The sequence below is a fragment of the Pteropus vampyrus genome, unplaced genomic scaffold (genome assembly GCF_000151845.1).
Source record: "Pteropus vampyrus isolate Shadow unplaced genomic scaffold, Pvam_2.0 Scaffold99, whole genome shotgun sequence".
NCBI lineage: Eukaryota > Metazoa > Chordata > Mammalia > Chiroptera > Pteropodidae > Pteropus > Pteropus vampyrus.
Genome location: NW_011888880.1, coordinates 3,216,115 through 3,230,664, shown reverse-complemented (window position 1 = coordinate 3,230,664; position 14,550 = coordinate 3,216,115). Strand labels below are relative to the sequence as shown.

The 14,550-nt window shown below is 34.4% G+C and overlaps 1 protein-coding gene across 3 annotated transcripts in view; it reads left to right on the top strand.

Moving 5' to 3' along the window:
* Positions 1–243: 243 nt before the first annotated feature.
* Positions 244–14,550, top strand: part of PPP1R42 (protein phosphatase 1 regulatory subunit 42) — a 40,053-nt gene continuing 25,746 nt past the window's right edge. The window contains exons 1-5 of one of the 3 annotated variants that reach the window (XM_011364614.2): positions 244–894; positions 5,174–5,391; positions 7,456–7,622; positions 8,447–8,585; positions 10,259–10,375. In XM_011364614.2, coding sequence (XP_011362916.1) covers positions 5,263–5,391; positions 7,456–7,622; positions 8,447–8,585; positions 10,259–10,375 — 552 coding nt within the window. In that variant the 5' untranslated portion in view covers positions 244–894; positions 5,174–5,262. The remainder of the gene's footprint in view (positions 895–5,173; positions 5,392–7,455; positions 7,623–8,446; positions 8,586–10,258; positions 10,376–14,550) is intronic. The other 2 variants (XM_023533285.1, XM_023533286.1) reach the window with 2 other exon arrangements.

Here is a 14,550-nt window from a genome sequence, read left to right as displayed (position 1 = left end):
AAACACAGTTAATCCACAAAGCACTTTGCCAGGTCCTAGGAATAGGAAGGTAAAAGACATAATCCTTGGCCTCAAAGAATTTACCATGTTATTGGGGATATGAGTAACAAACATATAGTAGTATGATAAGTGCTATGCTAAAGAAGTTAATAAAGTCTAGTTGTTTGGAGGCAGAAAGCAGCATCACTTAACAAGACTGAGTACATACAAAGACTTCAGAAAGGGTGTGCTAATTCCAAGCTGAGTCCTTTAAACTTAAAAGAGAAACTAAGAATTAAGGAGGAAAGAAAGTGTATCCTATTGCTATCCTGAGGTTCCGAGAGAGCAAAATTTATTAGAACAGGGCATACTGGGCCAAGAGCCAGATTGGAATACTGGAGTATAGAGCCCAAGAAGCAAACAGTGAGGCTGGTCATGATGAACGAAATGTCGCCCTAAGGAGTCTGGATTTTAGCTGAGGAAAGGACGAAGTATGGGCTATACTTTATTTAGACTATCTGTTTCCTGGTCTGTTATTGGAGAAAGGTGGTTGGTTTGGGGGGCACTGAAACGTTCAAAACTGATTGCAAGGTAAATCCAGCAGGGGGAAATGGTGGCCTGCCAAAAGTTCTGGCCACTGGTTGGTACACTAAAACGCCGATGTGGGAGACTTCATCAACCTAAATGCCTTCACTCAGACCCCGAGTATGGGGTACCACCAACCTCTGGCCCCGGCGTCATAGAGAGCAAGACGCCCGGGACGGCACAGAGGAGGGCGCTGCCTGAGAGCTCGCGAGATTTCCCGTGAGCCCGGCCAGACCAGGAGCGTCTGGTCGCTGGGCAACCGCGGCAGCGCGGCTGAAGAACAGGCGAAATTTACCAAACCTGAGTTACTGATCTGGCTCATCTCACAAGGTGAGGTGCCTTCAGGGAAGATGTGTGGGGACCGAGGAAACCCTAGAGCCAGGCTTCTCAAACTTGCCTGCCAGTAAGGCTTCCTGGGGCACTTGTCAAAATGCAGATCCCTGAGCCTTATCTCTAGACATCTAGAATTTCTAGAAAAACAGTCTGGACGTCTGTATTTTAAACAAATGGCTAAAATAAGGCAAGGTTGGGAAATGGCCCTAGAGAGAGACGCGGGTGGAAGGGTGGCCGCGCAGCTGAGGGAGCGGGATCTGAAGGCGCAGATCTGTGTGAAAAGGGGAAAGTCAGCGCATCGGCGATTTAGAGCATCTGGAAGCCACTGAGCCCGGGGCTAGCCAAGGGAAATACACCAACTGAATTTGGAGACGTCCACCGCCTCTAGCCAGTAGGAGCCCCAGGGGGTGAAAGCCAAGGGGTCCACCAGCATGGATCCCCAGAGCGCCTGTGAAGCAGCTCTAAGCTGTTCTCCACTGGCGATCTGGAGAGAGAGAGCTATCCCGCCAAGTGGAGCCTAGAAATAACATATATCTAGTAGGGGAAAATTATCAAAAAGCGGTTTCTTAAACTTTACAAAATAATGAACCTCTTTTAAAAGAATATCAGGGACACCCCACAATGTTAACATTATTATTTTTATGAAAATGTTCTAAAATGTATCTAAATCCAAACTAGGTTCAGTTTAAACTTCTGAAGCTTATAATTTCTCTAAAATGATCTACAGTACCAATGAAGTTTAAATTAATATTACCTTAACAAGATAAATGGTGGTGTTCTGATGAAACTAAATCCTCTTTTGTGGATTTGATTGCTACGATGCAGGTTCTTTTAACACTCCTGGTCTGGCCGGGCTTTATTATTGTGTTATGGGTTGGTTCAACTTTCTCCCTTTCCAGATTCAAGCCCCCAGAAAGTTTTCCTTTGGGCTTGCTGCCAAGATCCACTGGCCTGCCATTGGTTTTAAAAAATACATCATTTATATATTATGTTTGCCTCTTTCCTTTTCTAATTATCTGAGAGAATGAAATTCATTTACCTAGAAACACCAATTTGTGCACTGGAACCTAGAGACGAAATCCATTTACAGCATGGTAACTCTCGAGGATTCAGATGATCCAAAATTTCTGTTTTAGCCTAGGGTAGAAATCAGAGCCTAAAGCAAAAACTCATGTGATAACACCTTGGCGGGGGGATGAGGGGGTGGGGGTGGGGGGTTGGAGTTGTTATCTCAGGGAGCAGGAAAGAGGGGAAAAAAGAATGAGACTGAGAAAATGTAAGAGTATGTAACCCAGAAGACAGCAACATGTTTTCAGAAGGAACTTTCGAACTGGCTATGTCTCCTAAAAGTCCATGGTAGAGGTGACAGGAGAAGGGAGAATAATCATTTGTGGCTCCAGTCTCCCATTGGTCAAAGTCACCTCCACAGGGCATCATATCCTTCATAGTACAGGGTCACTGCTGCATGGCCGCTTATACAGCAGTCTCCTGCCTCAGCTGCAACAGAGAAACCCACAGCGGGGGGGATGGTATATCACCTCTTTAAGATGTGTATTTCACCACAGTTACTAGTGTAAAAAAGATATTTGATATTTCCAGAAAACGTTCTAAAATTTAAAATATGGGCCAAAGAAATTATATTTTTAAAATGTGCAACCCAGAAGTAGCCATCCCTAATTTTAAACCCTAAAGAGACTTTTGCAAATGTGCTAAGATGACATACATATGTACAAGAACCATAAAATGCAACATTGCAAAAGCAAAAAAAATTTAAAACACCCAAAGATCTACCATCAGAATAAACGTCTTACAATGGAATATTATACAGCAATACAAATATTCTAGAGCTGCACACATCAACTCCGATGAATCTTACAAATAAAACATTAAGCAAATAAGAAAACTGGAATCAAAATAATGCCATTTACATAAAAATGTAAAAAGCAATAGATGTTTAAGTATACATACATCTGTAGTAAAAGTGTAAAGACATGAATAGGGATGTCTAAATTTAAGAAAAACTTCTGTAGTAAAAGTGTAAAGACATGAATAGGGATGTCTAAATTTAAGAAAAACTATAAATTTAATAGAATGAAGAGAAGAAAGGTATAGAGGGGTTCTAAATGTATTTGTAATGTTTTATATTTTAACCTGGCCTGTGGGTTCACGGGTGTGCTATTCTTTGCACTTTTGATATATTTTGTGAAATATTTTTAAGGCAAGATCAAGAAAAGTTAGCTTTATGAATTAGAAACTTTGTTCAGAATATTATTGTTGTGTTTGAAATTTGATCTGTAAACAATAACCTTTCATGTCCAGAATACCACACAAATTGAGGTATTCAGTTGGTAAAATTCCAGATACATTGGAATAATAATGCTCAATTTTAAACTGTATTTTTGCTTACATTTTTAATAAGAGAATATAAAGCACAATTGGAGAAACTGGGAATTGTAGCACTTAAATAGCTATCCTTCCTGAATGACTACAAAAAAAAAAAAAAAAGGGTTATCTCAAACTTATGGACCACATATGGATCTTACATATAGCGATATTTTATTAATAGCATGTTCCCCTTACTTAACGGCCCTAACATATTCCACGTGAAACAGTGAGGTGAACAGTGTTCACCCTATCTGTGAACAAAATAGTAGAATACGAATGATGACAGATAGCAAACATTTATTGCTCTATGTACCAGGCACTGTGCAGAACACTCTATGCATGATTATCTCATGTAATCTTCACAATATCCCTTGAAAGTAGGTAACCATTATTATCCAAATTTTATAAGAAACTGAGGTAACATGCCCAAGATTGTCTAACCAGTGAGCAGTACTGGGAGCCAAAATTTGATTTCAGGTTGTCTAGATTAAGAAATACTGCATTATGTTACCTCTTTATGGATTATACTTGTAGTACCTTAATAAAATTTCAAGGCCAGCCCCATTTTCAAGTATTTTGCACCACTGTCCTATATATACCCTCAATGTTTTCACACCATTTGTTCTGATTTAGGGGGTTAGTAAATATGGTCACCATGGGTACTATGGAAAAAGGACCCAGGAGACCTGGTCTCATTCTCAACTGCCATTAGCTTGAGCAGTTTGAGACAAATCTCTGGGCCTTATTTCTTCAAGAGAGAATACTAGATGATATTCCTTGAGGTCCTTCTCAACTCCAAGAGAGAAAAAAACAACACTTTAAAAGGTACCCACAGCTAGTGACATCAACATCATAATAGTAAGAAGACTCCTTTGTTTCTTACCTCAAATTTATAAGTCAGACAATGATAACAAAAGATCTCCTGCTCAATACACGAATATGCCTTTAGGATCCATGCATTGGAACACCTGAAGCATTATTTACAATAGCCAAGACACAGAAATTCTGTGTTTTTGACAGACGATTAGATAAAGAAGATATGGTACATATATACAGTGGAATACTACTCAGCCATAAAAAGATGAACTATTGCCATCTGCGACAACATGGATGGATCTTGAGATATTATACCTAGTGAAATAAGTCAGAGGAAAAGCACAGGAACTGATTTTATTCACATGTGGGATATAAAACAAAAAGCGACAAATGAACAAACAAAAACTTATAGATATGGACAACAGAATGGCAGTTACTAGAGGAGTGGGGAGAGAACAAAATGGGTAAAGGGAGACAAATATATGATTTTGGAAGGAGACCAGACTTCAGCTGTGAGCACACAATAGAGTATACAGATATTGTATTATAAAGTTGGACACCTGAAATTTATGTAATGTTATTAACCAATGTTACCTCAATAAATTTAATTTTTAAATTAAATTTTAAAAAAGATACCCACAATATCAATTCAATACTAGAGAAAGAAAAAATTTTAAAGTAAAAGTGAATCAGCTGTGAGCACACAATAGAGTATACAGATATTGTATTATAAAGTTGGACACCTGAAATTTATGTAATGTTATTAACCAATGTTACCCCAATAAATTTAATTTTTAAATTAAATTTTAAAAAAGATACCCACAATATCAATTCAATACTAGAGAAAGAAAAAATTTTAAAGTAAAAGTGAATTAGCATTGTGTATTTAATTAATTTTGGTGTTTAAAAACTTTTTATACAAAGACTTAGGGCTATAAAACTTGGAAAATACTTAAATGCCTCTAAAAATGTCTATGAACTAGTTTATCAAATAGTTTTATATAAGAAAAAAGTCAAAATAATTTTTCCTGAATTGCTGTGCACATAATACTCCTTTCTTTTCTTAAATTTTTAGAAAATTGGGCATGAAACAATACCTAAACCTGCTTCTTGGCAAGGCATCAGGACAGAGCTATTGCTGAGAGTTTGATTTATAGAGAAATCATGGTTCGACTGACCTTGGATCTCATTGCCAAAAACAGCAATCTTAAACCCCGAAAAGAAGAAACCACTTCACAGTACCTAAAGAAAATAACTCATATAAATTTTTCAGATAGAAATATAGATGCAATTGTAAGAACTCTGAAATTATTTCTTATTTTTATATAATCAACTATGTAAATTTAGAAATTGGGTGTCAGGGCATACCTTTTTAACTATATTTTTATTATACTTATTAACTCTATTTTCATTAGCTAGCTTTATATTATATTTGATTTTAATTTCCTGCTTGTGATGTTAAACTTATTAATATCAAGTCTCTATAAAATATACCATTGCGACTGTTAAATAAATGTGTTTATAGATGTTCCTCTAAAATACTCTTTAGTGTAGCAAACAAGATTTAAAGGTATATGTTGGAAAATAATTTCAAAGATAATTACTTATATATAATGACAGAACCTTGGAATATGAATTTTTTAACATATCAAAATATTAGGAATTAAATATGTAAATACTATATTTCATAACTTTAACAGTGAAATCTTTTTTTGCACATAATTTAACTGGTTAGATAAATGTGGGTTATAATCTGTCAGTTATATTAGACAATATTGTTTACTTGGATATAATCTGAAACGACATTTTCTCTGTGTTAAGCCAATTCTTGATGTTAATTTTGGAAACTTTAAAGGCAACAATAATCCATTTAAGCCATTTGTATTGGTATCAATTTCTATAGTAAAATGCTCAAGACTATAGATGAGAGAAAAATTCTCAGAAACATATAAGCTACCTGAGGCCATCTGTATTGGTATCAATTTCTACAGTAAAATGCTCAAGACTATAGATGGGAGAAAATTCTCAGAAACATATAAGCTACATGAGGGCAGGGGTCATCTCTATTTTGTTCACATCACCCTAAATCCCTCCATCCAATACTGTACCTGACTCATATTTAGTGCTTAATAAATGTTTGTTGAATGAATGAATGAATGAATGAACACTAAAGCCCCAGTCAAAACTGTCAATAAAGATAGTTGGGGTTTTTTTGCAGAGACCCTACCCAGCTCCCATTCTATATCTCTTTCCAGTTTCTTGGTGAGCCTTCCTCTCATGAATCCAATTGCCAAAAACTCATATTTCTCTTTTGTGGCCTAAAGCTCTCTACTTCATCACATCATGTACCAGCTGCTTTCTCCTGAGCCTCCATTTAAGATTCTTTGGCTCCTCAAAAATCAATGCTCCTTCAGTGTAGATGGCCTTTGTTGGAGGAAAGCAAACTGATGGAAAGTAATTCACACTAACATAAGAATAATTTGTAAACTTGAAGTTCCCAAGATGTGGTTGTATTTTAAAAGATCTTACTTAATGAAAGCTGAGATACTTTTGAGCAAAACTTCACTCTATCTCTTGCCTACTTAGTCTAGGCTGACTCTACCACCACACAAGAAATGACAGCCTTTTAGAATTATTAAATTATTTTATCTTAAAGGGAATTGGTGTTCATTTGTATAAAATACAGATAAAAGAAAGAGATTGACTTGTAATTCTAGCATGCAGAAAAAATCACTATTAACATGTAGGTAATGTCCTTCCAGTCTTTTTTCTAGGCATATATTCACAACAGTGGGTCACTGAAAATACTGTGCTCATTTTATTATGAGATCTACAAGATATTACTAAAGAAACTAAAGGATATTTAATGGTTATATGGTATTCTATTTGATAACATATTTATTAATGTTTATTAATACAATGTTTATTAATACATTGTTCTTGAATATCTAGATGACTTCCAATTTTCAGTATTATGAATCTCAACAGTTTACTTCCAATCCTACAGAGAGATTAAGCCCTGATTTATACTGTTGGAGGAATAATTTATTAAATGCTTCAACTTCCAGAGGAGCCTGCTTCCAAGAAAAATCTTTTCCTTGGAAAAGATTTCATGCACTGGGAAAATGTTTCTTAATAAATGCAATTTTATTGATACAGTTACAGAATACTGAAACCTAGAACTAATTTTGTAATCATTCTAGTCTTGTTTGGACTATGCTAAGAACAAAGAAATACTGTTCTTTTATATCAACCTTAAGGACATTTACAGAATGATTAAGTGAAAACTTTTTTAAAAATAAACTAAGTTTTCAGGAGAATTAATTTAAATATGACTTGTTTTTGTTTTCCTTTCAGGATAACCTCTCTCTTTGCAAAAATCTTAGCGTCTTATATTTGTATGATAACCGTATCAGTCAAATCACTAACTTGAATTTTGCCACAAATCTGACCCACCTGTACCTACAAAACAATTATATTTCATGTATAGAGAACCTCAGGTCATTAAAGAAACTGGAAAAACTGTAAGTGCTTTTTTTAAGTAATGTAATTGCCATCATTACAGTAATATTTTTGCATGGAGGTATTTCTATTATCTGCAGTTTTATGGAACAGGCCTCAATCTTTATTCTTTTAGTATTATAAGTACAAAAGAAATTGCTTCAAATGTAATATCCAACATTCTATATTTTAGTAGGCCGGGTATACTTTCCTTTTGCAGCAGGGCAGGTTGTCTTAAAGGCTTATAGGAATATCCAAAAACATCCTTATGTAGCAGGCTTAACTGGTGAAAAAAGTTCCATGGAACCCAAATGAGTTCTGTGCCTTTCAGAATCATACATCTCAAAAGAGCAGGGTCATAGAACTGATAATGCTGATGTAGATTTTATTGTAAAAAGGCATTTACTGCCTATAATGATTTAAATTAAACTATGAAGACTGGTAGATCCAATTTCCCCAGACCGAGTGAGGTGGGAAGTGCTTATTAAAAATGCAGTTTGCTGGGGACCAACTCAGAGAGCCAAATCGGAACCTCTAGGAGTTAAGCCCACAAATCTTCATTTTCAAACCTGCAACCCAGGTGATTATTCTGTACTCCAACATATGAAGAGCACTGATAGTTTAATAAAGATTATTCCAATTCTCTCAAAAAAAAAAAAAACCTGAACTTAATTCTTAGACTAAACTATGTGAAAGAATCATACAGATAAACCTTTCATTGATTCAATATAAAGAAAACACTCTGCATGTATAATTTTCACACAGCTTAACAATTTTGTAATTATCATGTTTACAGACCACAATGTTCTCAGAATGTCTATTTAAAATTACATCTTATGTTTTACAGGTATTTGGGAGGCAACTACATTGCCGTCATAGAAGGTTTAGAGGGATTAGAAGGACTAAGAGAGCTTCATGTTGAGAGTCAGAGGCTTCCCCTTGGAGAAAAGCTTCTGTTTGATCCAAGAACTCTTCATTCTCTGGCAGTAAGGCCACATTTTGAGTATTTTGACATAGCATATAGTGCTTGACAGTTAAAATGGAACAGGAAAGTGGTGAAAGTGTATTTGGACATTGTACATACTCTGCATGTTTATATAGCAAATTGAGAGTTTATCTGAGGGCTAAAACTAGTTTTTCCAACATAATTGCTCAGAGACTCAGTAGCTATAAAGTGGGGATAATACCTGACTTAGGGCAACTGGAAAGATCAAAAGAAGGATGTTAAAAGGTTATGGAAACTTTGAAGTTCTAACACAGATGTTAACTCATTCATAATTTGGACTTTGGTGATTATCATGACTAGAATTTTTAAATTTTAGGAAAAAGCCTAAGGAAAGAGACGTGCACAATTATTTGGCAGATTTTAAACAACCTACAGAATCATTACAATGATAAGTCACTTTCCTGCTGGATTCTGATTTGACTGTCGGTTGCAATGCATACAGCTTTGCCTCACCAGAAGCAGGTAGATCTGGAAGCACTGGATTTGATGCTTCAGGAGTTACCTGACAACCAGTGACACATCACATGGAGCTGTCACAATGACTTGAGAAGCCAGAGGGAGCCATGGAGGCTTTGCTAATCCTCAGGGTTTGTTAGGATACACTACCTTCAATTCTGGGCAAGGGAAGGAAATGGAAATATCATTGGTTTTATTTATGGAGGGCTTAGAAATGGAGGACTATAAGGTTTGAACCAAATGCATAACATTTAAAGAACAGTGCTTTAAGTTGGAAAAGAAAGAAGTGACCTGATTTCTAGCCTACCCCTTTTATTCTCCCCATAGAATCTACCTCACCTGATCCAAGCAGACTGACGCCACTGTGGGGATGGCTAGTTTACTACAAAAAGCCACTGAAAATATTTTTGCTTACTCAATTTTTGCTTATATTCAAGCAGATTCTGAAATTCTAAATATAAGGCATAATTTTTCAAGCTTTAAGTCTTAAAAAGTGTTGGGAAGTGTCTTCTATGTATGTCAGCTGTGTGTGGATGCCTACATGGGTAGGCACCATCTTGGCAGAGATTCCTGGGCCTTAGATTTTAAGATGGCTTTGATTTAGTGTTGCTCTATTATATAAATTTTGTCCTTATTAATACTTAATGTTGAAATTCTTGTTAATTAATTATTACTCTAAGTGGTTTCTGAATGTATGGATTGTCAAGAAAAAATTATATAAAGAGATAAAGATAAAAACAAACACCAGATATTCTTTCATGGTTAATGTTTCTTATTTAGAAAAACTAAGATAAAAATAATTTCTTCCTATGTAAGTACAAATCTTAGCAAAATTAAACACAAAAGGAAATTTGCTTAAGCTGAAATTAGCATATTTTCTAAATTATGTTATCATTTGTTTATTGGGGCATCTTCTTTTTTACTTCTTGATTCTTGGCTTCTTTTTGCTATAAATTTCTCTTATACCCTGATCAAACTTATGAAAAATAGTAAGTTATCTCACAATTACTATAGTTTTAAAAGTTCCATCTGAAAAAAATATGACATAGAAACAGAATATCCATGGCTTTTTGTTTTCTTGCTTAAAGAGTAAAACAGCCTGAACCGATAAATTTAAATATTTCACAGATTAGGATTTCTGGTTCCTATCTAAGGTTTTAATCAGACTATTTTCTAATACTAATTATTTCCTTACAGAAATCTCTCTCTATATTGAACATCAGCAATAATAATATTGATGACATAAGAGACTTAGAAATACTGGAAAATCTTAATCAGCTTATCGCAGTTGACAACCAACTTCTGCATGTGAAGGTAGTGTAAAGAAAAATTAATTGAAAAATATTTACATGAAATTGTAATTGAAATAGCCGTAAAATGTGTTACTTTAAAAACTGTTCTGGATTTGGTAAAACTAGTTTATGAATCTCTACTTCTTAATGTATTATTTGCATATTTCTGCCTCCTTGGCTAGTTTTCTCCTCCATACCCCCGTGCCTCCATCCCTCAGCAACAGAAAAAAGTTTCTGTGAGAAGGAAGCATATGCTTTTTCCTGTTTTATTTTTCCATCAAATGTTTCCCTTTAGAGACTAGATTTTTTGCCTATTAACTCTGATCTCCCAACGAATGAGTTTCTAGTAACTGTGACTAGACTTGAACTCTCTCCTGGGCTGCTCCTTCTTAGGGAAACACCTTGATCTTGAACTTGCTCTAATTTGCGCTGGCTGTGTTCATGTCATGTTCTATCATATCATGCCATATTCATTCATTCAAATATGTATTAGGCACCTACATATTTGTCAAGCATTGTACTACTTGGTGTAGAACAGAGGAAAGAAAGATACAGTCCCAGTGCTCAAAAAACTGTAGTCAACAAGTAACAAGACAACAATGTAATTCTGTTTTTGTAAGTATGACGGTAGCACTAACTCAGCCTGGGGCTAAAGAAAGCTTCCTAGAAACAGTCATCCATGAGCTGAGCCATCGCCATGACTTCACAGTTTCTGGTTTGGCACTGTGGTAGAATTTATTTAAGTGGGACCCAAAGAATTGGCTTCTTTCTCCCATAAACAGAGGTCTTATTTTCAAAACTACTTCCAAACAGCTATCTACTGACCCTAAAAAAGTTACCCCTGGTCTTGTTTGCAAATTCAGACCTATTACCTGGCTCATCCCATAACTACTGTAAACAGTAGATGAATATGAAAATAAGTATTATATGTATTCCACTATAAATGAATTTCTCAAAATATCTAAAATGCTATTGAACGATCAGGGTGGATGTTTAAAATAAAAAGACCAATAAGAAAGCATGATTCAGTGAATTGTTTCAACTTACATCATGAAGGATGTAAGGAGTTCATGGTGTTAATTCTTCATTCAAAAATATTTTTAATTTTAGAGTGTTCTATATACTTTTTTCCATTGGGCATTTGTGTTCATCAGATTTAACTTTCCTATGATTTTGCAGTATTTGCCTCAATATTATAATTTTGTGATAGATGGGTAGTCTTCTATCAGATATATTATATGGATAGTATAGGATTAAAGCCTGGAGTCTTTAATTAAGTAGAGAAGACCTGGGCTGTGCACAGTGTCCCACATTTGTCCCATGGGAAATCAGAACAGAGTGGCCAAGCACAGAAGCTCACCTTTCCTGGGGAGAGAATGGTAGACAATTCCAGTGTCCCAAATTGGCATCAATCTTAAATTCAAGCTGAGTATTTTCCCTAAAGGTTTTTGTAAGCCCAGGTTCTAAACACGAAGCTTGGCAAATAAATATTCAGTAAATATATGAGTATATCTTCAAAGATCTGGTTAGTTGTTAATTATCAGAATTACTAAGATTCATTTCCATTATTGTTATTACTTTTAAAGTCTTATTCTACTGGATAAAAATACTAGCATCCAAATGATCCCAAAGGAAGTTTTTCTCAATGACATTAAGACCAAGCTATTTTGCCTACAATGATTATTCATAGGCCATGTTAATAATGTATAACCAGGATAAATGTATAACCAAATAAATATCTTTATTACTGTTGATTACTCACTCTAATGGCCAATATTTAAATAACCAAATCCTTATTATTTAAGACTTAATTCTGTGCCACCCCAATATCTAAATAACCAAATCCTTATTTTTTAAGACTTAATTCTAATTCTGTGCCACCTCCCTTGTGTAGCTTTTCCTGAACCTCTCCATCAAATTAATCTATTTAAATATACCTATTATGTGTGCCAGGCACTGTTCTAGACCCTTAGAGAAACATATTCTAGGCACTGGGGATACCATGATAAATAAGGCAGACAAGGTCTCTGCCCTCAAGTAGCTTACATTACAGGGGAGGGAATGGTCAGTAAAATAAATAAGCAGAAAGGTTGTGAAAGGTGCTATGAAAGAATTAAGTAGAAGGACAGAATGGAAAAAATCAGGTTATCAAGAAAGGCCACTGAGCAAATGACATTAATGCTAAGATCTAAAGGATGAGAAAGAAATCTGTGCAAGACCAAGGGAAAGAACATGCCAGGCATAGGGAACAACAGATACAAAGGTTCTTCACACTACATATAAAGGTATATAAAAGTTAAAAGTGAAATGATGGGAAAATATATACAATACAAACACAAATAACAAAATAAAAAACTTGAGTGGCTATATTAACATACAACAAAATAGACTTCAGGACAGGAAATATTACCAGAGATAGATCAGGAAAATTTCATAATGATAAAAAGTACCAGTTCATCAAGAAAACATAACAATCCTCAATATTTCTGCACCAAATAACACCTACAAAATGCATGAAGCAAAGTGACAGAAGTAAAAGGAGAAATAGACAAACCCATAATTATAACAAATATTTCAACATTCTCCTCTAAGTAGTTAATAAAATAAGTCGATGGTAGATCAGTAAGGTTATAAAAAACTGGTACAACACAGGCAACCAAATTGATCTAATTGATTCTTAAATAACATTCCACCTAACAACATTTGGAATGATCACCAAAATAGTCCATATTCTGGGCCACAAAGCAAGCCTCAGTATGTTGTCTGCCACAAAGGAATTAAATTAGAAAAGAATGAAGGAAAGATGTCTTTAAAAATTTTGAAATATTTGGAAATTAAAAACATACTTTTTAGTAACTTGTGGGTCAAACGAAATATTACAAGGGAAATTAGAAAATAATTGGACTGAGTAAAAATGAAAATGAAACATTTGAAAATTGGTGTGATGCAGTAACAGAGTATTTAGAAATTTATAGCTTTCACTGCTTATATTAGATAAGGAAAATGATCTAAGCTTCCACCTTAAGAAGCAAGAAAAATAAATGCAAATTAAATTCAAACAGAAGGAAATAATAAAGATAACAGCAGAAATTAATGAAATAGAAATATAGACAACTAATACAGAAAAATCAATGAAGCCAAAAGCCAATTCTTTGAAATTACAAACAAAAGTAAAAATTCTAGGTAGGATGATCAAGAAAACAAAGAGAGAAGACATAAATTAATAATATCAGAAATGAGAAAAGGTATCATTACATTTAAAAGGATAATACAGGAATGTTGTAAAGAACATTTTAAATAAATACCATTTATAATTCACATCAAGACACATGAAATACCTAGGGATAAATTTTAAAATATGTGCAAGAGCTTTACAATTAAAACTACAAAACACTGTTGGGAGAAATTAAAGAAGACCTAAATAAATGGAGAGAGATACCATTTTCATGGATTGGAAGACTATATTCTGAAAGCGCTAATTCTTTCCAAATTAATCTACACATTCAACACAATTTCAATCAAAATCCCAGCAGATTTTTTAAAAGAAATTGACAAGCTAATTCTAAAATTTATATGATTCTGCAAAAGACCTAAATACCAAAACGATATCACTAAAAAGAATAATGTTTGAGAACTTTACCTGATTTCATGATTTTAATGTTACAATAATTAAGACAGTGTGGTATTGGCATAGGATGGACACACAGATCAAGGAAACAGATTAGAGAGTTCATCAATAAATCTGTACGTAAGTTCAATTGGTTATTTTATAGAAGTGCCAAGATGATTCAATGAGGAGAAAATAATCTTTCAACAGATGCTGGTGGACTAACTGGATATCGAAATAGAAAAAGTGAGCCTTCACCTTTCATACCATATAAAAAATTTTACTCAAAATGGATCATATCAAAATTTAACTGCTAAAATATAAAACTTTTAGGAAAAAATAGATTAGACAGAGTTCAAAATTTAAAACTTTCACTCTTTGAAAGACATCATTAATGAAATGGTAAATCACAGACTAAGAGAAAATATTAGCTATCATGTATCTGACAGTTTTTATCCAGAACACATAAAGAACACTAACAACTCTATATAAGAAGATGAACAACACATTAAAAAATGGGCTAAAGATTTCAACAGAAACTTTACAGAAGAACATATGATAATGGTCAAAAGACACAAGAAAATGTGCTC